Source organism: Myxine glutinosa, chromosome 8, assembly GCF_964187855.1.
Source record: "Myxine glutinosa chromosome 8, kmMyxGlut1.1, whole genome shotgun sequence".
In the NCBI taxonomy this organism is placed as follows: Eukaryota; Metazoa; Chordata; class Myxini; order Myxiniformes; family Myxinidae; genus Myxine; species Myxine glutinosa.
The window spans coordinates 144,853,716-144,879,866 of NC_136268.1; the positions used below are offsets into that span (position 1 = coordinate 144,853,716).

The 26,151-nt window shown below is 43.1% G+C and overlaps 1 protein-coding gene across 3 annotated transcripts in view; it reads left to right on the top strand.

Annotated features, from left to right (window-relative positions):
* FYB1 (FYN binding protein 1) overlaps positions 1 to 26,151 on the top strand; it is a 125,844-nt gene that overhangs the window by 72,651 nt on the left and 27,042 nt on the right. For all 3 annotated transcript variants that reach the window (XM_068125322.2, XM_068125321.2, XM_078783803.1), the window contains 5 exons: positions 10,120 to 10,289; positions 13,377 to 13,402; positions 15,727 to 15,779; positions 16,430 to 16,443; positions 20,937 to 20,988. In XM_068125322.2, coding sequence (XP_067981423.2) covers positions 10,120 to 10,289; positions 13,377 to 13,402; positions 15,727 to 15,779; positions 16,430 to 16,443; positions 20,937 to 20,988 — 315 coding nt within the window. The remainder of the gene's footprint in view (positions 1 to 10,119; positions 10,290 to 13,376; positions 13,403 to 15,726; positions 15,780 to 16,429; positions 16,444 to 20,936; positions 20,989 to 26,151) is intronic.

Genomic DNA, 26,151 nt, shown 5'->3' on the forward strand with positions numbered 1-26,151 from the left:
CCAGGAAGAGGAGCAGGTGTGCCGAGCCAGCGCGTGACGGCCGCGGATACGCGACGGAGGTTTTCCCGCCAAAACCGCGAGGGGTTGAAAGCTGCGGCCTCCGACCTTGCCTTCCTCTCTCAAGCAATCAACCTCGAGCCATTACCTGCCTGCAATATCCACCGTGTGAGTGTGAACGTCCTGTCCTACTCGTTTGTCTTGGGGATTAAGTAAATGAAATAGAATAAGTTAACAATGCACTGTGTGACTGCTCTTTTCCATCTATTGCTGTAAATAATATTGGTCGCTCTAAAATATTGCTTGTGTGTGTATAATAAATCTGTTCTTCCTCCAAACTCTGTCTTTCTTCTCTCTTCTTCTCTTTCGGTCGCTTTAGAGGTTTCCCAATTGAATATCTGTAGCGCGATTAGTCAACGTTCGGGTGGAATCGGGTTTTAATCGGGGAGTAACTGTTCGGACGCGGTTAAATACACCACCGCTCGGTCAATATAACATCTAAAAGCCGTGTCCGTAACAATTGGTAGTCAGGAGATGGGATTCGGACCTGGGACTAAATTTGTTAGGCCCAAATTTTGGAACACCAATTGTGTTATTACCGTAACAATTGGTGTCGGGGAGTGAGATCGACCCGGAGCGCGCTGCACGCGCTCAAAATTATAAAGCGGACGAAATTGTGTTGTTTTATAAAACCCGAATTTTTAGATCGCGCCATGGACAATCAAGGCGATCGGATGTCGGTGGGGGAGATAGACGGGTTAGGGGTAACCCAGGAACCAGGGGAAATGTATGTGGAAGAAAGGGAGGAGGAAAATGGCAATGTGGTTGCGGGAATTTCAGGTGCACAAAATGGCGCTCTAGCGCACGTGATTACAGCGGCGCCACATTTAGCCACGCCCATGGTCGCGGTAGTCGAACCGGAGATGCCAATGGATTTGAACCTTTTTTTTATACAAATGAAGGCCCTTATGGCCCAGAATAGTGAGCGATTGGAGGGCCGGATGGATGCTCAGAGTGAGCAAATGGGGGTAATGGGAAACCAAATGGGGGTAATGGGGAACCGGATGGATGCTCAGGGTGAGCGATTGGAGGGCCAAATGGGGGTAATGAGGGACGAAGCGAGGGGTACCGGTGAGGGATTAGAAAAGAAATTTGAGGGATTAGACAAGAAATTTGAGGGATTAGACAAGAAATTTGAGGGGTTAGACAATGGGATAGAAGGGGTGAAACATGGGTTAACGGGGGTGGAAAACAGAATGGCTGCCCAGGAGAATCAGTTAGAGGGGGTGAAAAATGGGTTAATGGGGTTAGAAAATAGGATGGAGGACAAATTGCGGGAAATAGGGGAACAATCCGCCCGGGAAATCGAACAGATGGGGAACCAGATGGAGGAAATACGACGAGGGGTGAGTGAGGAGGTCTCGGGGCTGCGCGAGGAGGTAAAGCGAGGCGAAAAGCGTATAGAGAAAGAGGTGAGAAATAATACGGTTAGGTTACAGGGGGGAATAGAGAGTCTGACGAAGGGAGTAGAACAGCTGACAGTCGGACAAAGGGAACTAGCGGACCAAGTGGAAAAGAACACTGCAATCATCGGGGGTTTAAAAGCGACACAAAAAGACATAAAAAATGAATTAATAGCGACACAAAAGGAATGTCAAATGGTACATGAGGGGTTGACGAAGAAGTTGGAAGAGGTGACAGAAGTAATGGAGACGAAGGACCGGGAGGTAAGGACGCACATAGAAACGGTTAAAGTAGCAATGGAGGAAGAAATCGAGGGGGCGCACCGGGAGCTGAAAGAGGTAAAGGAAAAATTAGAGGAGGTGGAAGAGGGGGTGAGTGAAATTAAGAAGAGACGGAGGGAAACTAAGAGGGAGATAAAGGAGGAAGTCATGGAATATGTACAAGGTCTGTGTGCAAATCATGATGCGGTGCTCACTAACCAAATAAAAAGTTTGCAGGTGGCAGAGAAGGTGCGACGAGGTACGGAGGTGAGTGGCAATGTACATGATGTGAGGGGAGATTCAGTCGGCTTGGGGATTGGTTTGGATCCGGGTGTTCGTGAAAGGCCGTTGGTGAGGTGTGCGACAGGTCTGGTGTGCGAAAAAGGAGGTGTGCAAGAATGTCCGACCATGGGGTGTGTGAGGAAAAAGTGCACGCCGAGGAGTGAGTGTGCCGTCAGGAGTGAGCCGGTCGGAGCGCGTGTGCGAGGGGGTACATGGAAGCGCGGTGTGGTGAGTGTTACGGAGGAAGTAACGAGAGAGTGTACACCTGTGGTGAGTGTTACAGAGGATGTAACGAGAGAGTGTACACCTGTGGTGAGTGTTACAGAGGATGTAACGAGAAAGTGTACGTCTGTGGTGAGTGTTACGGAGGAAGTAACGAGAGAGTGTACACCTGTGGTGAGTGTTACGGAGGAAGTAACAAGAGAGTGTACACCTGTAGTGAGTGTTACGGAGGAAGTAATGAGAGAGTGTACACCTGTGGTGAGTGTTACAGAGGATGTAACGAGGAAGTGTACGCCTGTGGTGAGTGTTACAGAGGATGTAACGGGAGGGTGTGCGCGAGAAAGGTGTATAACGGACGGGTGCATGAGGAAAGAGTGTGCCGTCGAAAGTAAGGGGGAGTGCGCTGTCAAGAATGGAGGTGAGAGTATTGAGAGTGACAAGGAGAGTGAGTTGGTTGTGACAGGGGAGCGAGGATGTACACCTGGGATGGAAGGATGCACACCTGGAATGGTAGAGCGTGAGTGGGAATGCACGCTGGAGTTGGTGGTGAGGCACGTGGTTGGGTGTGCGAATGAGGGCACACCTGTGATTGTCACAGAGGAGGTGACCGAGGAGGGGGCGCGAAGCGGTGTATTGGTGAGGTGTGCGAGCAACGAATGTGTGCCAAAGTGTTCGGTGGTCAGGTGTGTGACCAAGTCGGTGAGCGGAGTGAGTGTACCGAGGTGTGAAAGAAAAGGTACGAGGAGAATGGGAACGGCTGCATGTATGAGCAAGAAAGAGGTAGCGTATGCATGTAAGCCTGCAGGTGAAGCGTCGACGGTAACCGGGTTAAAGGTTAGGTCGACTTTTAGCCGGATCGGGCCCTCGGTGCGTGCCGGGCTTCGCGTGCCGCGAGGACCAGCGGGGATCCGAACCACGGCGGTTTCGAAAGAACCGCCGTGCGCGATCCACGCTGGGCCTCGCTTTGAACGGCCGCGGCCGGGCTCCACTAGGCGGAGCGGGCGGCTGGATAGGAAGGGTCGCTATGGCGACCACGTTTTGTTGAGACGTGCCGGCAGGTCGAGATCGGGACATTGGATGGCTCCACGCCGAGGTGATGCGTGGGATCTCGGCACGGGTAAGCCCCCGCCCCGGCCCCGAATGCGGGACGCATCCAGCCGCCAGCACAAAAGAATCCGCGTTCAGTGCTCGGCTGTACGAAGCCGGGCTGTAGATGTGAATTGGCGCACCGAGAGGATGTAATAAGTAGACGGGTGATGTGAATTGGCGCACCGAGAGGATGTAATAAGTAGACGGGTGATGGTGATAGTGATAGTGATTTAAAACGAAATTTAGAAAAGTGAATAGAATTGGCAGTAAATGGAAAATTTTTGAATTGTTGGATTTGGACGAGCGAAATTGGTAGTGAGAGACCCCCGATGTGGGGGGATGGCAACTCTGTCATCCCTCACCAGTGGGGCAAATGCACTAGGTTTATGGGGTGTATGGCAGTGAAAACTAGCCCGGGTGGGTTAGGATATATCGTGTGTAGGGATCTAGAGATTGACCTTAGGTAACGTTAAGATTAGTTAGTGACTGATACCTGTAGTGGGGACGCAGGTAGATTAGTGTGGATTATAATGACGTGGGAGCGCAATAGTTTAAAGGGACGACTGGGAAGCGCAAGTTTCAGAGGGGAGAAGTTAGCGGAGATGATGCCGTGCGTGTGAGGATTGAACAGGTGAGAATGGAACAGGTGTGATTGCACAGGTGTGCAACTGAACAGGTGTGTGGAGCAGTGTATGAGGGAGTAGTGGTGATTGCGTGTTGTGTTGACCAAATGGTCCAGGAAGAAAGGAGGGTGCAGGTGGCACCAGGTATGATTGCACAGGTGTGCAACGACAGGTGAATGAAGAACAGGTGTATGTGGCTGTGTGGAATAAATGGTAGTGTGGAATATCTGGAGTATTGGAATGGATGGTCGTGGAGTGAGTATGGTGGAAATTGTGGAGTGGAGTGGATGGTGCGAAGGTGTGAATGGGGGAAGAGTGGACCCCCATCACGGATACCCGGGGCGGGTAGTGTAAGTGTTAGGTAGAGGGTATAGGTAAATTGTGGTTGGATATTGGCATCTGTGGTGCGAGTGGAAGAATGGTCTTTGGATGGGTGCATTAGTGTTGTGGAAATGGCTGGGCGTGTAGCCTGTTAGTGTGTGTAGTTGGTTTGGGCACTCCACCACTGTGAGGATGTCGGCCAGGTGAGGCCGCAGGTGGGCTCTGGGAGCCGGTAGTAGTTGTTGTGGATGGGGCCCGAGGATCCGGAGGACGGACCCGGGTAGCCCAGTGCCAGAGGGCACCAGTGGGGTGACAGAGCCAGGAGAGGGGCTGTCCCCAGGTAGTTAGGTTAGGGTGAGGAGCTAGGTAAGCTCGGGTGGCAACTACAGTGGTGGAGGTGTGCAGGTGGGTAGACCTGTTGGGAGAGGTACACGTCGCAGCCCAGAAATTGTGCGAGGGCACCGGGAGATGAATCGGGGGAGTGAGACCCCAAATTGAAAAGCACCACAGTTTGGCCAATGGGAATTGGTTTTTAGAACCCATAGTGTAAGTTGGCCAATGGATTGGCAGGGAAAGACCCCGGGTAGTGTAAAGTGTGTTAAAGTCATTTAGAGGATAGTTAGGATGAAGGATCTCCTCACACCATCTGCATCCACTCACCTGAGGTGACAGGTACTCCACACCATGCCATGTTTGATTATTTTTTACTGTGCAAATGTTTGGGTTGTGAGACGCATCATGACGTGGGTGTGACATTGTGCGTAATTCCATCTCTCCCTCCTTTTGAGGATTGATGATGAATTGATGATGGCAAATTTTGAAGTAGAGGGATTGTGGTGACGAATTTGGTATAAGGGAAATATGGGGAAGACGTGACAGTAGTGACGAATTTGTAAATGGGTAGATTTTGTAAATATGGGGTAAGAGCAAGGGTAGTGTAGGTGACAGGGGGGTGACGTACGGTAGGGACGAGCTTTCTCACTTCGCCCTCCGTACGCATTTCACCTTGCATTGCCTTGTTTGACGTGTACCCTTGTGACCTTACCCCTCGCTCAATTGTCTTTCTTTTGTCTCCCACATGACCTGTGCGCCATTGGGTGTCGGGGGGAGCGTGCGTGAGGTGGCCATTGTGCGCCCGAGATTCCCAGAACCAGCACGCATTGCGTTGATGTACCACTTTATGGACCGCTGTTCGGCGGCCAAGTACCACTTGATGGACCCCAGGTTCTGGGGCAGAGCACCTCTGTTGGAGACCGGCCATAGTGGCCAGGGAATCTTGCTTGCGGACCTCGGTAAGGTGGCACCTATGCCAAACAGGTGGACCACCCTTAGTTGGCCCCTGAGGCCCTAAATAATAATAAAAAACGAACACAAGTTGTGCTTTTTATTATGTCCAAATAGGCCGCATGAAGCCAGAAGACGTCAGGAAGAACATCGGCCCAGCAGACAAGGAGAAGACCACCACCAGTTGTTTTGTTGTGTTTATTATGAACCATGGTGACTGCGCACCGAGTGGTGCTTTGTGGTGCTGGTGGTGCTTTTGGGTGCTTTTGGGTGCTTTGGTGGTATTGGTACTGGTGCATCGATGCAATGCGTGCTGTCTCCTCCCTCCCAACAGGAATTTCTTTCTCTTGTTCCCTAAAAAGAAAAAAAGAAAAAAACACACAGGTCCTGGGTTGCGTTGTAAATAAGAAATCACGTCATTGTAAATAATGCTCCCCACCGTAAATGTATAGGTTGAGAGTAATTCCGTAATTCGGTTAGCTGTGGGCTTGAGTCTGTTAGACAGGATGCAATGCAATAGGGGGACATACTTATTTGTGTTTTAAAATTGTCACACTCAGGGTCAGGTTAATTGTAGAAGGAATTACACCTACATGTCACACTCAGTTAAGTCTAGTAGGCCCGAGGACGTGCCTGAAGAAAGGAGGGTGCAGTGTAACGATTTTGAGAAGTGTAACGGGTTTTGAGAAGTGTAACGGGTTTTGAGAAGTGTAACGGGTTTTGAGGAGTGTAACAATTTTGGAGGAAGGGTAACGGATGTGAAGAGTATGGTTTTGGTATGGTAACATCCTGGTAATGTAAATAATGGTCGCAGCCGTCCTCCTAATTAATTTCATAGAACATACACGCAGGTCACGATATATCTTTTAAATAGTGTATTTCCTTATTCCATGTAGGCTAAGTATGTGTTTTCCACTAGATTGACTTTGCATTGTATCAAACAAAATAAGCGTAGGCCCTTCCAATTTCCCCAAAACCTCCCTTCCATTTGCCTTCCGCATTTTGGTCGGTTTTTCTCTTCAACCACCATTGACCACGAGGTAAGGTTGGAGAAGAAAGGCGTGTCTCCACCTCGTCAGAAGAGGGCAGGAGTGAACCGGCCCTAACAGCCAATCAACACCGCGGTGAGTGACCCGGTAGGCGTGCCCTCGGAGCCGGCGGCTTAATTCCGCCGGAGGTGATAAAAGCGACTGCAGGGGACTGCTTTACGAGTCGAGATGAGAGATGACTGAAGAGGCCTTGAGAGATACGCTGGGGGATGACCTGGAAGAGGAGCGCAATCCACCGCAAGCCCTACCTACCTACCTACCTGCCTGCCTGCAATATCCCCTGTCGTGGGAGAGACGCGCTGAACAGAGGGAGACGGCTCCACCCCAGGAAGAGGAGCAGGTGTGCCGAGCCAGCGCGTGACGGCCGCGGATACGCGACGGAGGTTTTCCCGCCAAAACCGCGAGGGGTTGAAAGCTGCGGCCTCCGACCTTGCCTTCCTCTCTCAAGCAATCAACCTCGAGCCATTACCTGCCTGCAATATCCACCGTGTGAGTGTGAACGTCCTGTCCTACTCGTTTGTCTTGGGGATTAAGTAAATGAAATAGAATAAGTTAACAATGCACTGTGTGACTGCTCTTTTCCATCTATTGCTGTAAATAATATTGGTCGCTCTAAAATATTGCTTGTGTGTGTATAATAAATCTGTTCTTCCTCCAAACTCTGTCTTTCTTCTCTCTTCTTCTCTTTCGGTCGCTTTAGAGGTTTCCCAATTGAATATCTGTAGCGCGATTAGTCAACGTTCGGGTGGAATCGGGTTTTAATCGGGGAGTAACTGTTCGGACGCGGTTAAATACACCACCGCTCGGTCAATATAACATCTAAAAGCCGTGTCCGTAACAATATATATCTAAAGTTATATCCCCCCCCATGAAATGGTTTGGTCCAAAGCGAACGGCTTGCGAGTACGGTGACAATCCCCCCCCTCTATTTACATGAAATGGTTTGGTCCAAAGCGAACGGCTTGCGAGTACGGTGACAATCCCCCCCCCCCCCCCCCTATTTACATGAAATGGTTTGGTCCAAAGCGAACGGCTTGCGGAGTTTGGTAAAGAAATCGCCATAGCGTGCACGTAATTAGTTTTAAAACATAGTTGAACGCCAACATAGTTTGCCAACGTGAAATAAATGAATACGCTCTCAAATGTGCCGTCCGAGGCAGAGTCTGTTCGCCACGTTCGGCACACGTGATAGCTCGCTGCTCTCTGATTGGTTGAATCGTTTTTTGGACATAGCTCGGTAACTACTTCTCCGATTAATATGAAACCTTGAAAAGGCACATCCTCGGGTCCCCAGCAATATACCTGGCAAGTTTCAAGTATATCGGACCGGTAGTTGTCGAGAAACAGCGGTCACAGACAAACATACATACATACATACATACATACATACATACATACATACATACAAACATACACACAGAGATTAGTGGAATTATAGATAGATATATATATATACAGACTTGGCATTTAATATGGAATTTTTTTTGTGGGGGTGAACTTACTTTTCAAGATGACTTAGAACCAAAAGTTCATTGGAATTATGTTGAAATTATTCTAGATTTTGTTAATGTGACCTTTAAAAGAAACAAAAACCACATTCGACATTTCGAAGCAAATAAATTGATCCTTGAAAGTGATGTAAACTGATATCGAACTCAATTCACGGACAGTACTGTGTTAAACTTCTGTACGTTTTCCAGAAGTATCTCTTTATTTTGCACATTAGCCAAAAAATTTTTTTAACAAAAACAAAAGCTAAATTACGACTGGGATTACGGACAGTAAAATTACAGTTCAGTACTTCGTGTAACCCCCACGAGCATTCAGGAGAGCACGTACACGTCGAGGCATGCTGTTCACGAGATTTGCCAAGGTTTGGACAGGAATCGCTTGCCATGCAGTGACAATAGCCTGCTGCAATTCACACACATAGCCACGATGAATTCTTCTTATATACCAGAGGGTGCTTGACGATAATGTGAGGCCATCTGTTGGAAAGTTGAAGCTCAACCGAAGGTGGACTTTGCAACACGACAATGACCCTGAACATACCAGTAAATCCACCAAGGAATGGCTGAAAAGAAAGAAATGGAGGGTTCTGGAATGGCCAAGTCGAAGCCCGGATCTAAATCCCATAGAGATGTTGTGGTGGGATTTGAAACGAGCTGTGCATGCAAGAAACCCCTCAAACATCGCACAGCTGAAAGAATTCTGCATGGAGGAGTGGGCAAAAATTTCTCCCAGTCGATGTCAGAGACTGGTAGACAGTTATAAGTAACGCCTACTTGAGGTTGTTTCTGCCAAAGGGGCAATACCACCTATTAGAGCCAAGGGTGTGCTTACTTTTTCCACATGCGAAATTTGCATTTATGTTTATTTAAATTGTACAATGGACTACAAAATGTAAATGTTTCATGATATTTGTTATATTATATCACCTTTATCTATCAATATTGTTGAAATGAAGATCAAATAGCTGTATGTTGAAATATGGTGAAAAAGTCAAAACTTTACATGGGGTGTACTTACTTTTTCACGTGACTGTATATATATATATACATATACAATTCTGTGTCCATACATAGTCAATGCAAGGCATTTCCTTTTTTCAAATTTTGTCTCGCCATCTTGGCTGGAAATCATGTTGGAAGGCAATGGGTTCCAACCTCATTCATCCGCCAGAATATTGATTTACACTGTTATTCTTCACTCCTGACACAAACCATTTGCACAGTTTATGACTGTCGCAGTCAGCTGGCAGTGATTCCAGCTCCTGCAATGCCAAAAGAATTGCAACAGTTCATATAGGTCTTGACTCGGCCTGCCGCTGATGTCTGTGGGAGGAACTTTAATGGTTCTGATTCTGCATTTAACTTTTGGCAATGATTAAAACTCCCGTTTGAGCCAAATGGCACCACATACGATCTCTTGCCATTGTCTTGGTGAAATTTCTGTTTCTCGAAGACTCAATGCAGACATTTGCATCACGTTTTTGTCTTGCTGTCTGATCAGGTAAATTCCAAATGCTCTTACGTTTTCTTGAAGTTTCGAGTTTGATTTTGAAATTTGACCTGCCATATAATAAACTTGGAAGCCGCACCCGATTGGTTAAGAGTCCGATTGGCTTATGTGCAAGTTGCGAAAGTCACACTTCGTAAATGACACTGAAGAAGGGTCAGCGAGGGTAGAGAAGATCACGGTTTTGGATTGCGAATGATCTAAGATGGCGGTGAGCATCTGTCTTTGAAGACCTGGAGGGCAGAATGAGATTAAGGAGAATGCGGAAGTTGGTTCCATAGGTGGGGGAAAAGAGGAATGAATGAGTGGAGGTGAGCAGTGTTCCTGGATTTAGGTAGTTTTACAAGAAGAGGGTTGTTTATTTGTACAATAATTTATACATGATCTATGACTCATTAAAATATCATTTTATATAAATGACCAAGCTTTCTTTACCTGTTGATTAGGATATGTGCAAACACCCTGTGTAAGGAAACCATCAGCTGCTGGTGGTATCGTCTGTTCCTGCAGCCCTACAATGACAGAGGAAGAGGAGGACATGAATGTCGGGGACGGAGGAACTGGAGAGATGTATGATGATGTTGAACTGAAACAACCACCAAAACTTCCATCTGCCACCCCTCAACTCATTCAGTCCTCTAACAATATTGCTGCGGCCCCTGCTCTTCCTGCCAGACGAAGTAAGGTTCATTGCCACAAACTTGTGAACCTTACACAGTCATGAGCCTATATGTTTGTGCTAGCCATTGCATGTTTGAATTGAACAGCAAGATGCATGACATACTGAAATATGCAATTTGGTGTCTGTCTGTCTGTCTGTCTGACCATTTTTCACTGCGATACATTCGGTCGTTACTTATCCAATCTCAACCAAACTTGCCAGGAGGACTAAGGGTCACACGATGAAGGTTGTAGTGATTTAACCTCCCCTCCACACCAAGGGGGTTTTCCTGCCAATGAGGTTGCGTGTTGAGGTGTATATCGGTGTTAAGATAGCTTTATCGTGGCGTTTTTACAAATCCGCTTCTAATAACAAAAGTAACAACAACGCTCATGATAATAGCATGATATTAATGTTATGACAAATCAATATTGATACTGATAATATCCCCCCTCCATAGGATTTTCTGACTTGCAATATTCCCCTCCTCATCCCCCCTCCCTCCACCACCTCGACATCCTCACCGAAGGAAATTTTATTACCAGGGATTTCTAATGGGGAGGCATGATCTGATCTTTTCAATGCCCTGATCCAACTCAACTTACAGTGAAAATAATTGGCAATGATAATAGGGGTAACAAAATGACCCCCTGCCGCTGCCATAGTGAGTGGTACTCCTTCTCAAAACAGGCAAATGGTAAAAGAGCACCCAGTGCACATTGACAGGATCCCACCTGTAAACCACAATAATTTCCTTGGTCGTGCCCGGTCGAATTTACTCCAGAGAATAAGATGACTAATTGGTGTTAGGATGAAAATAATATTTGCAGGTTATTCATTCATGTTACACACTTACTCTATTGGGCTGCCATCGATGGAAAGCACAATGCAAAGTGTATGGTATACCGACGATGCAGTGTAACAATGTTTTTGTCCATTAAATGTAAGGGGCAGAAGGATAACCTAGAGGGACGCACACTCACCTCTGAGTTTTCTAGCCAAAGTTCGAATCTCGACCCACCTATAAATTGCCATCCTGGTGATTCCCAGGTGATATAAGCGTGTGCCATCCCTAGGATGGACGTTAGTCTGCCAGTATTAGTTGGTGGACATTAAAGATCCCACGGTGTCCTTCGCGAAGGGGAGGTGAACCATCACTGGCACCATGGCCAAATCACAAATTCCTGTTCTAACCTACAGGAGGCACGGCATCAGTGACACAGCCATCCACCAGCAAATGATGCTTTTGATGTTAGGTTTTTGATGTTAGGCATATGGTGTTAGGCTTATGATGTTAGGCATTTTGCTATTAGGTTTTTGATGTTAGGCTTTTGATGTTAGGTTTTTTTTATTCGGCTTTTGATTAGACTTTTCATGTTAGGTTTTTGAATAGGCTTTTGAAGTTAGTTTTTTTTATTAGGCGTTTGATGTTAGGTTTTTATGTTAGGTTTTTATGTTAGGTTTTTATGTTAGGCTTTTGATGGTAGGCTTTTGATGTTAGGTTTTTCATGTTAGGCTTATGGTGTTAGGCTTATGATGTTAGGCATTTTGCTATTAGGTTTTTGATGTTAGGCTTTTGATGTTAGGTTTTTTTTATTCGGCTTTTGATTAGACTTTTCATGTTAGGTTTTTGATTAGGCTTTTGAAGTTAGTTTTTTTATTAGGCTTTTGATGTTAGGTTTTTATGTTAGGTTTTTATGTTAGGCTTTTGATGGTAGGCTTTTGAGGTTATGCTTTTGATGTTAGGGGTTTGATGTTAGGTTTTTGATGTTAGTTTTTTGATGTTATGTTTTATATGTTAGGATTTTTATGTTAGGTTTTTTATTAGTATTTTTATGTTAGGCTTTTGATTATACTTTTCATGTTATGTTTTTTATTAGGCTTTTGAAGCTTGGTTTTTTATTAGACTTTTGATGTTAGGTTTTGATGTTAGGTTTTTATGTGAGGCTTTTGATGTTAGGTTTTTGATTAAATTAGGCTTTTGATGTAGCAATTGATTCCACCTGCCTCATAACATTCAAAAGCAAAGTTTAAATGCTCACCTCTTTGCAGCGAGGCCATTTCTTTTTTCTACGATGATGACGAACCAGTGGAAAACAATTTTTCTCCATTTCCATTTGTTACTATTTCTGCTAACTAAATTCGCTATAAAAAGCTCGGTCACTTCAAAATTGATGGAGGCCATGACTTCCCCTTTCCACGTCATGGCAAGGCCACGCACAGTGCACACGGTTCCAAATGAAAACATTTTGTGAACTAAAGGACATGGGAATATACAGTGTCTCAATAAATGATAGCCTCATGCATGATGGGTATTAGCAGCACGCACACGATGTCACCGCAGCTCACATGCCCAAGGACACAGCTCGTGCACAATTGTACCCATGTCGGAAGCTTATAAGCTCTGGCCGAATGTTTCACTGCAAGATGAGATTGCTCCAGTAAAACATCAAATGTAGAAAAAAAAACAAAAAACACCAACAATGTCTTCTTTTTTTTTCCAAAAAATTACAAATGCAAAAAACAGGTGCTTCTTCAGTGTTTTGGCTTTGTATGTGATATCCTGAAGTCGATGACAATTGTGTTGTAACAAAGCAAGCTTTGGATGTAATCTAAATCTGAATGTTCAAGGCTGTGAGCACTAGAGAAGGTTCTTGGAATATTTGCATAAATTTATGCCTTAAGGCTGCTTGAAAGGTTTTTGCCCTTGAAAGACTATATGGGATATCAACTGACAAGACAATTGTTCAACACCAGGCAATGCACCCCCATTACCAATTTATGATTGACTGAGAAGTTATTAATCAGTATGGACTGAAAATGAAAGGAATAAAGAGGAGTTTTTGAGATGAGTGTGTTGAGAAAATAAGGAATGTTGGGAGGATGTTAGGTTTTTGTATGGACATGAGATTGAAGGTAGAGGAGGCAGTCACATAGGGGAATGTACTCGTATGTAATAAATAGATTGTGTTTCAGGAACTTGTTCTAGACTCTAAGACATTGAAGGATTATGGGGCAAGTCAAAGCCATGTGAAGAATTTTGATCATTATGGGGGAGGAACAGGGATAGACTTTAACAGCTGAATTTTATGTCTTTGTGTTTCAGATATGAAAGCGAGCGGAGAGCGCAAGGTATAAATTATTTACAACACTAAAACAAATTTTGGTAAGAAACAAAGTGCCATGCAAATGTACACACAGATTGTGGCGGGAATGTAATTTCGGAGGGTGAATTTTATTCATCAACAAGAATTCATTATTCTCATGTGCTCATTATAATTCGAGCTGTAAAAGATGTCCAGACATAGGAAATGCCAAGACTTTTTGACTCCAACATTTTATGTCAAGTTGCCTTTTTGAAAGTGTCTCCTGTCGGCCTGTACTCTTGCTGAACGACTGAGTTTGTGGCCACAAGAACCGTTATTGAAAGGTGAAATAAAGAAGGGGATAAAGTGGGAGCTGTTATTTCCATACCTGCAAGCAAAATAAATAAATAAACAAGAAGACGTCATGCGGAGCACTATACTTGCAAAATCCGCCTCCCACCCCCAAGAAAAAAATTCCATTGATACAGCAAATTGTCCATATCATCAAGATTAAAATTGACAATCTTGATCAAAGCTCGGGTCAACAGGAAGAAAAGTGACGATTTTTCAGATGAAAAATGATGATTTTGTAAGGTTGACCTTGAGTTGACCTTTGACCCTTTGACCTCAAAAATAGTTAATTTCCCTATTTAGTGACTCAATGTGGAAATGCTGTTCAATTTTCAAGTCAATCGGATGAAAATTGAGGATTTTAAAAACTTGGCCTATGTTGACCTTTTGGCTTATGTTGACCTCAAAAATAGTTGGTGGTTGAATTCAGTGACCATATATGTAAATCCTCTTAGAATTTCAAGTCAATCAAATGAAAATTGGTGATTTTAGAAATTCGGCCTATGTTGATCTTTTGGCCTATGTTGACCTCAAATATACCTGGTGGTTGAATTCAGTGACCAGATATGCAAGTCCTCTTCAAATTTCAAGTCAATCGGATGAAAATTGAGGATTTTAGAAATTTGGCCTATGTTGACCTTTTGGCCTAAGTTGACCTCAAATATACTTGGTGGTTGAATTCAGTGACCACATATGCAAGTTCTCTTCAAATTTCAAGTCAATTGGAAAAAATTGAGGATTTTAGAAATTTGGCAAAGTTGGTGACCTTTGGCCTATGTTGACCTCAAATATACTTGGTGGTTGAATTCAGTGACCAGATATGCAAATCCTCTTCAAATTTCAAGTCAATCGGATGAAAATTGAGGATTTTAGAAATTTGGCCTATGTTGACCTTTTGGCCTAGGTTGACCTCAAATATACTTGGTGGTTGCATTCAGTGACCAGATATGCAAATCCTCTTCAAATTTCAAATCAATTGGGTGAAAATTGGTGATTTTAGAAATTCGGCCTATGTTGATCTTTTGGCCTATGTTGACCTCAAATATACCTGGTGGTTGAATTCAGTGACCAGATATGCAAGTCCTCTTCAAATTTCAAGTCAATTGGATGAAAATTGCGGATTTTAGATTTTTGGCCTATGTTGACCTTTTGGCCTAAGTTGACCTCAAATATACTTGGTGGTTGAATTCAGTGACCAGATATGCAAGTTCTCTTCAAATTTCAAGTCAATTGGAAAAAATTGAGGATTTTAGAAATTTGGCAAAGTTGGTGACCTTTGGCCTATGTTGACCTCAAATATACTTGGTGGTTGAATTCAGTGACCAGATATGCAAATCCTCTTCAAATTTCAAGTCAATCGGATGAAAATTGAGGATTTTAGAAATTTGGCCTATGTTGACCTTTTGGCCTAGGTTGACCTCAAATATACTTGGTGGTTGCATTCAGTGACCAGATATGCAAATCCTCTTCAAATCTCAAGTCAATCAGATGAAAATTGAGGATTTTAGAAATTTGGCAAAATTGGTGACCTTTGGCCTATGTTGACCTTTTGACCTTTTGACCCCAAAAACAATAGGCTCCTCAATTGGGACGACCTATACAACTTGGTGAAGTTTTGTGACGATCGGTTTAGAATTGTGACCTTTAGGCCGGTGACAAACAAACAGACAAACAAACAGACAAACAAACAGACAAACAGACAAACAGACAAACAGACAAACAGACAAATAGACAAACAGACAGACAGACAAACAGACAAATAGACAAACAGACAGACAGACAGAACCACAAACGCAACCGACCAATATACTTGAAAAATCTTCGATTAACATGTCTTCGATTAACAATCTTCGATTAACAAAAATCGAAAAATCTTCGATTTTGCAAGTAATGAGGAAGAGGATTGATTAATGAAGCTGATATGAGTTAATTTGTTACGTGTGAGGATATGTTAGGCATGACATGTTATCTAATTTTGTTATGTTAGGCATGACATGTTATCTAATTTTGTGCCACCAGACAATGCCTCAAGCAGATGATCTTTACGATGATGCTGGAGTTCAGGACCTCAGGTACTCTTCCATGTGTTATTTCTTTCAAAATGACAATTATGGAACTCGATCGACAACCAGGAGTGTTCTCATGCATGTTAATATGATAATAACTCCCGATTGTGGCTTCATAACAATGGGATAACAAAAGGGGTTAACAAGCGGAAGTACAACAAGTGAATCCTCTTGGATTGCGCTGAGGTTCGGGCATGGAATTTCTAGGAGGAAGTATAATTTGTATGCAATGAAAGTACATGTAATATGGGATCGAGTAAGATCGAGTAAGCTTCACCAGTGCGCGTGCGCGAATTTACGTCACGTCGGCAGCGAGAAGGCGTTCCCCAACACGAACCAATCAGGAACTGCCACGCCCACTTATATGATCTCAGAATTCCTGTGACAGGAATTAGCGTTACACTGGCTGGAAGTCAATCGCTAGAGGCGCTTCCTCAGCGCCAATAAAAATATGTTTGACTAAGTGATGGAATATCCTTAATCTTGGAAATTTTATGAATGAGAAAATAATTTCATAGCTTGACAAACGAGCAGGTAACTTGTGAAACTTGTGAACAGTCTGGTGTCATGGGGTTGATTCCACCCCTACCACCAATTATATAAATGTCAGGGCAGTACTATATCTCACTTTGTACCATTGTTGTTGTTTTTCACAGTGCTGATGAGAATGGTGAGTATAAAATGTGTGACGTCACACCTATGACATTTGCATATCACTGTTATGCCACCAGGTCAACCAGACTCAGAGGAACATCCGTTCTGGGTCTGGGAGGTTGGTGGTTCAAACCCAACCCCAGGCGGGTCATACCAAATACCAAATGCTTTCAAAATGGGTGTGGATATATAAATGACGTCATAAAGATGGCGTAACACTTGTACCTGTAATGCTTCCCTTCCAGCCAGATGGCTTTGCGCTTGTCTGAAGTTGAGCGTGTGTGTGTGTGTGTGTTTGTGTGTGTGTGTGTGTGTTTGTGTTTGTGTGTGTGTGTGTGTGTGTGTGTGTGTGTGTGTGTGTGTGTGTGTGTGTGTGCCCCTGGTTGTTATCTCCATATGTGGGTTTCAGAAGGTGGAACAGAGCCTTCCCATGTCTTAAAGTATCCACCTCCGTGTGCACGTACATATGGGTGTGTGTGTGTGTGTGTGTGTGTGTGTGTGTGTGTGTGTGTGTGTGTGTGTGTGTGTGTGTGTGTGTGTGTGTGTGTGTGTATTTGTGTGTTTTTACGTGCTTGAGTATTTATGTGTGTGTGTCTGTCTGTGTGTATTTGTGTGTGTGTGTGTCTGTCTGTGTGTGTGCATTTGTGTGGATTTATGTGTGTGTCTGTGTGTGCATGTGTGTGTGTGTTTGTGTGTGTGGGTGTGTGGGTGAATGTGTGTATATATATACATACAGTCATGTGAAAAAGTAAGTACACCCCATGTAGAGTTTTGACTTTTTCAACATATTTCAACATACAGCTATTTAATCTTCATTTCAACAATATTGAGAGATAAAGGTGATGTAATATAACAAATATCATGAAACATTTACATTTTGTCGTCCATTGTATAATTTAAATAAACATAAATGCAAATTTCGCATGTGGAGAAAGAAAGTACACCCCTATATTTATCACTACTTCAAATACCTAAAATTAGAATCAGGTGCACCAGCTCAGGTGCAAATGATTAGAACATCGTTAGAGAGGATCTTGGAGGACCTGTCTTATTTAAACCTCAGACATTTAGTTTGGTTTGCTCTTTGTTGTTGAAGTCTGCGGCGTCACCATGCCGAGATCAAAAGAGCTCTCCAAGGCCTTCAGAAAGAAGGTTATAGATGCCTCCGAGTCTGGGAAGGGATTTAAAAAGATCTCCAAACAATTTGAAATCAATCATTCGACTGTCCGGAAGATCATCTACAAGTGGAGAAGATTCCAAACAACTGCCAAACTTGTTCAGGCCAGGCCGCCCCAGCAAGTTCAGCCCGAGAGCAGACCGCAATATGCTGAAAGAAGTCTCGAAGAACCCCAGAATGTCATCACGGGACCTACAGGTAGCTCTTGCCACTGTTGATGTCAAAGTGCACGAGTCTACAATTAGAAAGAGGCTGCACAAATTTGATCTACATGGGAGGTGTGCCAGGAGGAAACCTTTGCTGTCCAGAAAGAACATCAGGGCAAGACTAAAGTTTGCCAATGAACACCGAGGCAAAGACAAGCACTTCTGGAACAATGTGCTCTGGACAGATGAGTCATAGGTAGAGCTATTTGGCCACAGTACCAGAAGACATGTTTTGTGAAAACCAAAGACAGCATTTGACCACAAGAACCTGATACCAACTGTAACGCATGGTGGTGGAAATATTATGGTTTGGGGCAGCTTTGCTGCATCAGAGCCTGGGCAGCTCTCCATCATATAATCCACTATGAATTCTTCTTATATACCAGAGGGTGCTTGAGGATAATGTTAGGCCATCTGTCGGAAAGTTGAAGCTCAACCGAAGGTGGACCTTGCAACACGACAATGACCCTAAACATACCAGTAAATCCACCAAGGAATGGCTGAAAAGAAAGAAATGGAGGGTTCTGGAATGGCCTAGTCAAAGCCCGGATCTAAATCCCATCGAGATGTTGTGGGGGGATTTGAAACGAGCTGTGCATGCAAGAAACCCCTCAAACATCGCACAGCTGAAAGAATTCTGCATGGAGGAGTGCGCAAAAATTTCTCCCAGTCGATGTCAGAGACTGGTAGACAGTTATAAGAAACGCCTACTTGAGGTTATTTCTGCCAAAGGGGGCAATACCACCTATTAGAGCCAAGGGTGTACTTACTTTTTCCACATGCAAAATTTGCATTTATGTTTATTTAAATTATACAATGGACTACAAAATGTAGATGTTTCATGATATTTGTTATATTATATCACCTTTATCTATCAATATTGTTGAAATGAAGAACAAATACCTGTATGTTGAAATATGTTGAAAAAGTCAAAACTTTACATGGGGTGTACTTACTTTTTCACGTGACTGTATACGTATATATATGTAAAAATGCGAAATGTCCGTTTGTTTGTTTGTTTCTTTGTGAACCTACTCCTCTGAGCTCCCAAGGTTAATCGGCACGAAACGTTATATGAGAGCATCTTTTACCACCCTGCACATAAATAGGTGTTTTAAAATAGTTATCTACTCACAATTCATAACTTAAAACCATCCAAGCCACCACCTGTCGCCATGATCTCTGAGGGATGATCCACATATACAAATCTTTATAAAAAGCCAAATTTTTATTGGACTTCAACACGGATATCGATATAACGAGTTTGATGGTGATCCCCGATCATCAAATATGTTATCATATGTGAGAAACACCTCTTAATTAAGACGTTACCATGATCGGTAAGTTCGGCAGAGAAGGAGTCACGTGACCTCTCAAATGCGCTCATTATTCAAAAACCGAAAATAGTACAAGCACAACCTATACATCGTTTTAAAGGTAATTTTACTGCTCATCTAACTTTACTCTCAAGTGTGAAAAAATAGTTTGTAGAAAAAAGGACCACGTGACACCAACTACAAACCGCCACTTGACAACGGGTTAACCTCCAATGATTACCTCATCCTCACAACAAGGTGAGTTGTTGTTTTGCTCTTTGTTTGGGATCATATTGCTTTGGGCTCCTAAGGTTAATCACAACGAAACTTTCTGCCGTCAGATTTTTAACCACGATATACCTGAAAATGGGTTTTATACCGTGACGTTGATGAGGAGGTCATTTGACCCGTTATTGTCGTGTTGCACTTCCGAGCTCATTTATTTACGAACCCGAGATAATTTATTTACTACACCTTCACTCCTTTACACACTTTAGACCCTTTCCACCACTTAGACCCTTTTAGACCCTTTCCACCTCTTATACCCTATTGACCCTTTGCACCCCTTAGACCCTTTATACCTCATTAGACCCCTTTGACCCCTTACACCCCCTTAGAAACCATTGACCCTTTACACCCCTTAGACCCTTTACATCCCTTAAGGCTTAAAACATCTTCAGACACATTTTAACTCTTTACACCTCTTAGACCCATTTTAACCCTTTACACCCATTAGACCTCTTTAGACCCTTTACACCCCTTAGACACTTTAAACCCCTTAGATCCCTTTAGACAATTTACACCCCTTGGACCTCTTTGACCATTTACATCCCTTTAGACCCTTTACACCGCTTAGATCCCTTTTGACCCTTTACACCCCTTAGACCCCTTTCGACCCTATATACCCCTTAGACCTTTTACACCCCTTAGACCTTTACACCCTTTAGACCCTTTCATACCCATTTTGACCCTTTTGAGACAGATACACCTTTTGACACTTTTCATACCTATTGACTTTTTAAGACACTTTGGCCATTTTAAAGACCATTTGGACACTTTTGACCCCTTTTGCTCTTTTGTCCTTAGACACCTTTAGACCCCTTTACGACCCTAAAAAAACGTTTGACCCCTTAGATAATTCGGAAAAATTTCCTCCCAAAATCAGTTTTGACGACCTTTTCTGTACACTATTCGCGTCGCATCAAAAGTTGCGATGATTAATCTAAAGTGATATCTCAAAACGAAACTGATGTTGAAACGTGAAACTGAAACTACTGATCTATGGATCATCGAATGGGAAACCAGAATGAAATGCTGTGGGAAATTTCTGAAAGCAAAGCTATGGGGAATATAGAGAGAGGGGGAAGGTCGGAGCTGAAGAAACGATGTGGAGAGGGATAGGTGCCTGGAGGTGGTCTGTTGGTATGGAAATAACTTTGGTGATCTTCCATCAGGCTGTAGGCCCAAAACATGCCTAAACCCGTTCCCCAGCTGAGCTTTCATAATATCACCTTCACTCCCGAGCAGTACTTTGGAGGTACAACAAGTATGGATTGGAAATCTTAGCTGATAGGATGGAACGAGGTTGTCGAGGTTACCAGCTGCACCCATTGCGACATTTGCTCACTGAATATTTACCCTGAATTCCCATTTCTATCAATACACACTCCAAAGGAAATTGCTAATACTAATCCCATGCCCTACTATAATGCTAATGTTATCCCACCCTTTCTAAACTCGTACTTGATCCCCCAATGGCTAATGCGCTTGTTGTGCCCGTTTTGCTTTCTTTATGATTGTTCATGTGCAGATGAAAACTATGACGATGTTATACCATTGGAGACGGTTTTTCAACAACAAAAGTGAGTGAAGCTTTTTAATTTTTTAATTTTAATTGATAAACGCAAACATGATAATGGATTGATTGCCTTAGCAGCGAGCGAAAGAGGACAATCCACACATGACATGTGAATATTACCTGATAACGTTGGTTTGTTTACATTGTAGGAGCTGTACAGCAACCACAAACACATACCAAGCAGTGCAAAATGGGTGCACATTGAGATCTTATGGTCCTGAGTTCGATGTTAGGTTAATCCAAGGGTTCAGAGTTATGAGCTATGGGACATCAGATAAATGTTTAACCTACAATACTGTCATATTCAACAAATCACGTTATCAAGTATCAATTACAAAATGTGGCACATGTGAAGTCCAAAGAAAACATTTATATTAAAGAAACAAACGGTTTCATTTTTCGACTGTTTTTAAAATTTATTTATTTCCCAATTGCATTATTTCTTCCAATGATTGCATTTATTTATAGGTCAATAATGATAGGATCGAGCTAAATACCAAAAGCCAAGTTTACACAAAAACAGTAGAAAGGGGGAGGAGATGCGCAGAGACAAGTTATGGGTGTTGCGGTTGATGTGACATAAACGTGCCCTGATTATACTTTGGATTATGAAGAAGATTGAATTGACAATCTATCTATAATATAATGTAGCAGCTATGCATACGGATATGCAGTGTATATATATATATATATATATATATATATATATATATATATATATATATATATATATTATATATATATATATATGTATATATATATATGTAAACACACACACAATGCTTTCAGAAAGTATTCACAGTTCACACCCTTTGACTTTTTCACATTTTGTCGTGTTACAGCCTGGATATGGATTAAATTGAGATTTTTTGTCACTGATCTAAACATAATACCCCATAATGTACACACATAATACCCCACAGAGCTAGTACACTGAACGGATCAGGACATAACAGACAAAGAGAGGATGCAAAATGCGCATGCATGAGGTGGAAAAGATGGATACAGAAGGAGACTCCAAGGAGGGAAAATAGGCCTTTCTGGTCTCAATGAGAGTGAGTGTACAGTAACTAAGAGAGTGTGTGTGAGTGTGTGTATGCGCCAGTCAGTGTGTCTCCTTCATAACTCCAAGACCATGAAACCTGACGGCCCAAAACTTTGCACAAATACAGTTGTTGCCAAAAATATTGGCCCCCTTGCACTTTTTTCAAATAATGCACAATTTTCTCGAAACACAAGTTGAAACTGACGAAAGTATTTGGTCTCCACAATTCTTTATTTCACTGTTGTAATTAGAGAAGCTTTGTTTTTTATTCAGAACTTAATATTGGTTCACAAGTTATCAAGTGACCACTATATTCGTCATGTGTGTGCGTCTGTCTGTGTGTGTGTGTGTGTGTGTGTGTGTGTGTGTCTGTCTGTCTGTCCGCAGCATAACTACCCGATGATATCATCCGATCGTGATGACATTTGGGTGGGAGGTTGATATCATGACCGAGTTGTGTCCTGCCTAGAGTGGGCGTATTGCGCCCATTGTGGGCGGAGCCACGCCCGAAAAAGATGTCTTGTTAGGGGGTAATCGAGTTCAAGCTACATCTTCTCCGAGGGAGTTGGTGGAATCTGACAGGGGTTTCGATATTTGGTTAGGCCAATGTCATGTGTCCAGCCGCACGGAGCTCGATTTTTCATTTTCGCCCCAAGATCAAGGTCACAAGGTCACGAATTTTAGAAAAGTCGATTTTTGATGGTTTTCTTACATTGTTCGCTTCCTGATAGGATGAAATGTCGTACATGATCTTATATGATCACCTACATCATGAAATAAAAGTTTTCCAACAAATTTCAGAATCCTCGACCTTTGACCTTTGAAGGTCACAAAGGTCAAATTTTCAAAGTTGTCGGAATCGAACCGAATTTTCGGTATTGTGTAGCTAACTAACCTCATAACTGATTATACATTATTTTATATCTCATTTCAAGGTCAGTAACTTTCGTTTTGACATTTCAAGGTCACAAAGGTCAAATTTTCAAAGTTGTCGGAATCGAACCGAGTTTTCGGTATTGTGCAGCTAACTAATCTCATAACTGATTATACATTATTTTATATCTCATTTCAAGGTCAGTAACCTTCGTTTTGACATTTCAAGGTCACAAAGGTCAAATTTTCAAAGTTGTCCGAATCAAACCGAATTTTCGGTATTGTGTAGCTGACTAGTCTCATAACAGATAATACATTCCTATTTATATATTTTCAATGTCGGTTTTGACCTTTGTCATTGAATACCACTCGCTCCTGAACCATCGTCGTCTCCTGACTTGTATCCTTTTAAATCAGAAAATAAAAAGAAATGGCATTGACAAAATTATTGATATCCAATACTTCATATTTCGTAGCACAGACTTTGGACAAAACAACTGCAGTCAAGCGCTTCCTATAGCTTAATACATCTCTCTACTGGCAGTTTGGCCCACTCTTCTTGTGCAAACTGCTCCAGTTTTCCTAGATATGAAGGGTGCCTTCTCCCAACTGCTGTTTTCAGATCTCCCCACAGGTGTTCAATGGGATTTAGATCTGGACTCATTGTGGCCACTTCAGAACAGTCCAGCATTTTGTCTTGAACCATTCTTGGGTGCTTTTTGAAGTGTGTTTGGGGTCATTGTCGTGCTGCAAGACCCATGACCTTCCACGGAGATCCAGCTTTCTAACACTGGGTTGAACTTTGCACTCGAAAATGCCCTGGTAATCTCCTGATTTCATGATGCCATGCACACATTCAAGGGACCCAGTACCAGAGGAAGCACAGTAACCTCAAAATATCATTGAACCTCCTCCATGTTTGACTGTAGTGAAGGTGTTAAAATTAACGGAATCTCCTGCGATGAAGCTAACTCCGAGGGCCTTTCACTCACTCACCGCAGGCATGTTGGTGGTCTTTCTGTCTTCTACCGACTCCTATCCGGACTTGCTCCCCCTACTTTGTCTATTATCTGTCCCCCTAATATTCCTACAGGTCGCACAAGATCTGCCAGCAACCCTCTTATGGTTAAACTGCCAAAATCAAGACTCTCTGCTCACCTTCACTCTTTCAATTCCTCTTTTCCTCCGCCTCTGGAACAATCGCCCTCACTCCCTTCAATCCCACTCCTCCCTCCAGGTCTTTAAAATAGCTGTTCACCACCACCTCTTATCTTCCCCCATCCAAAACCTTGATCTTTTCTACCCCCTCTAATTTCACCCCAAATCCACTTTTTTGAAATACCGACTTCTTTCCTGGAAGTCCTTGCAGTGTTCATGTGTTTTATACTCTCAATCCTCACCTCTCTCTCCTCTCCCTCTCTCTCTCCTCTTCTCCTCTCTCTCTCTCTCTCTCCCAACTCTCTCTCTCTCTGCCACCTCCCTGGGAAGGGAGCTTGGACTCCAGAGGGGGGAGGTGCTTGGGGTGGGAGTCTGGGAGGGGGGGGAGGAGGACGATGAGGGAGGGCAAAAGGTGGGAGTCTGGAGGGAGGGCTAGGGTGAGGAGGGAGGGGAAGGTGTGGAGCAGCCTGGGGAATTTTAAAGGGAAGGGAAGTGGTAGGAGGAGGGAAACTGCATTTCCCGGCAACGCCAGGTACCTTTACAAGTACATTACATTACATTACATATATATATATATATATATATATATATATATATATATATATATATATATATATATATATATATATATATATATATATACATACTTATATCATGGTCTTTAAAGCTGTGCATCAATTTACTTGCAGCCATTTAATCTCAGTCTTAAAAGACTTGAGTAAACCCACTGAAGCCATCCTAGAATTGAGGTGAAGTGGCGGTTTGCGGTTTGCATTTTCACGAGTCATCAGGTTCATGCCGTTTTCAGGTCGGAAGAGCCTTTTTGTTTATTTATCTTACCTGACTGCAACCCTACCTCCGAAATGGTGCTGAGCAGAGCAGAGAAAATGCATTATTTGTGCGGACGACACTTGTTTCTGACAGGTCATGCGGTAAAAGCGGTTATGGGACCCGATCTGTGCCTTGCTGCTTCACCAAGTTAGGGGGTCAAATTAATATATATATATATACCTCACAAATCATACACACATACATACACGTAGTGATACTTATTTGCATGCCATGGTACAACATGATGATCTTGTTCATATAAGCTTTTGAAAATCCCACATAGGGATGCAATGGTAACATAGTGTTGTCGGTAGCTGCTCACCATTGATTTATCATGTCCAAGTTCATTGGTTCAATCCCCAACTTGTAAGAAACTGCAGTTTTGAGGCAGGACCATCAGGGGGCAGTGTATCTCATGGCATGCAACCCTTCAGATGGTGCCATTAACTGAGCTCTCCTATCTGCAAACATTGTTGTTATTAAATATCACATGGTTTCTCTTAGGAAGTCAATAAATATCACATGATTTCTTGGTCATTGTGTGCTGGTACGCTGGCCAAGTTTTCTGCCTGAAAATATTAAAGGGATGTCAGTTGGGTTAATGGTAAGAATCCAGAAAGACTTGGTGTCATATATATATATATAAAACACAGTTTGTGTGTGTGTGTGTGTGTGTGTGTGTGTGTGTGTGTGTGTGTGTGTGTAATGTTACTGGTAGACTCCTAAACGGAGAGGCTCACGTACTTGATATTTGGCATAGACATGGCCAATGAGCCTGGGAAGAACATGGCCGACCTAAAAAAAATTATTTCATAATATTTTTTTAACCATATTTTGACCTCAGCGCATTTCAGCGAGGAATATTATGCATGGATTCTGACCGGTGGCAGAGCAGCACGCTGATTCGCTCAGAGCGATCACGTGATGTTCCTTGCCGCCATTAACTCAGTTACGCGTTCGCACGTATTTCAGAGCGAAAAGCGATTGCGTTTTTTCACATTTCAGCGAGGAACATTGCCATTCACACCACATAGGTTTTTTTTCTTTCATCTTTAGATCCATATTTTTTTTCAGCGAGGAATATTATACACGGAATCTGAATCGGTGGCAGAGCAGCGCGCTGATTCGCTCATTCGCGCTCATTGATGACGATCACGATCACGATCACGTGAGGACGTGATCACAAATGATGTTCGTGACGTGATCACGTGATGTTCCTTGCCGCCATAAACTCACAGCAAGTAGCATATATTTTAGCAT